An 851-nucleotide genomic window follows, 5' to 3' on the forward strand; every position below is an offset into this window, starting at 1 on the left:
GCTCACTCAAGTAGGAGAGAGACAGATGTCGAACGCTGCCGAACGCGGAGGCCGATTGTGCCTCTTTGTCGCTCGTTCCGCGCTCTCGCTTGCACTTCAAGTCTTAAATGGAACGCCTCAGGGCGAGGTAACGCCGCATGAGTCATGTTTTTTCGTGCATCGAATTATAAGACGTTGTCACGTCAAAAATGATTTCAAATTAATAATGTACATACCTGCTCCGACTGCACAAGTAAGAAAGCTAAACGTAGATATCAGTATTATTTGCATCCAACATCTTCGCAAGACATGATAGTCCAGACTTTGAGAAATATGGAAAACGTTGCACACGAAAAAGAGAGCTATGAGGTATCTTGGGTTGCAATCCAGTAGGTTTTTGGTGTAAACTCTGTAGCTGGGAACGTAGCGCGTTATAAGACCTATTACTATACCAACAGCTAGCGACACTAATCGGTAAACTTGCGTCGCGTATGATTTTAAAGTACTGTAACAGAGAATGCCAAGAAGCATCATGACATTGAGAAGAGTGTAAAACTCGTCCATGTTCTTGTTAAATTTTCTTTTCTGTTTTAATAATAATAAGTAATTAGAATATGTTANGTTTCATTTCCATTCCACCACCTTCTACAAGTCCAGGTCGTTTTTGGTCGTGTTTTATACTTTCAGGAAACTACTCGTCATCGATTACCGTGACGCGTCGATTTGCTTCTTCATTGTTTTCCATTCGATCACACTGCTTGCAGTCTGTTTGACGTCGAGTACTTGGGGAAGGAGTACTTTTCTTATACTGCCTCCTTGTGTGACCTAATTCGCCGCAATTCCAACATCTTAGCTTTCGAGTTTCTTTATCG

General features: G+C 41.8%; 1 protein-coding gene across 1 annotated transcript in view; it reads right to left on the reverse strand.

Annotated features, from left to right (window-relative positions):
* LOC108740030 overlaps positions 1-593 on the reverse strand; it is a 28392-nt gene extending 27799 nt beyond the window's left edge. The window contains exon 1 of the mRNA XM_025980498.1: positions 216-593. Coding sequence (XP_025836283.1) covers positions 216-543 — 328 coding nt within the window. The 5' untranslated portion in view covers positions 544-593. The remainder of the gene's footprint in view (positions 1-215) is intronic.
* Between the last annotated feature and the right edge of the window lie 258 nt (positions 594-851).

Source organism: Agrilus planipennis, unplaced genomic scaffold (assembly GCF_000699045.2).
Source record: "Agrilus planipennis isolate EAB-ADULT unplaced genomic scaffold, Apla_2.0 scaffold263, whole genome shotgun sequence".
Taxonomy (NCBI): Eukaryota; Metazoa; Arthropoda; class Insecta; order Coleoptera; family Buprestidae; genus Agrilus; species Agrilus planipennis.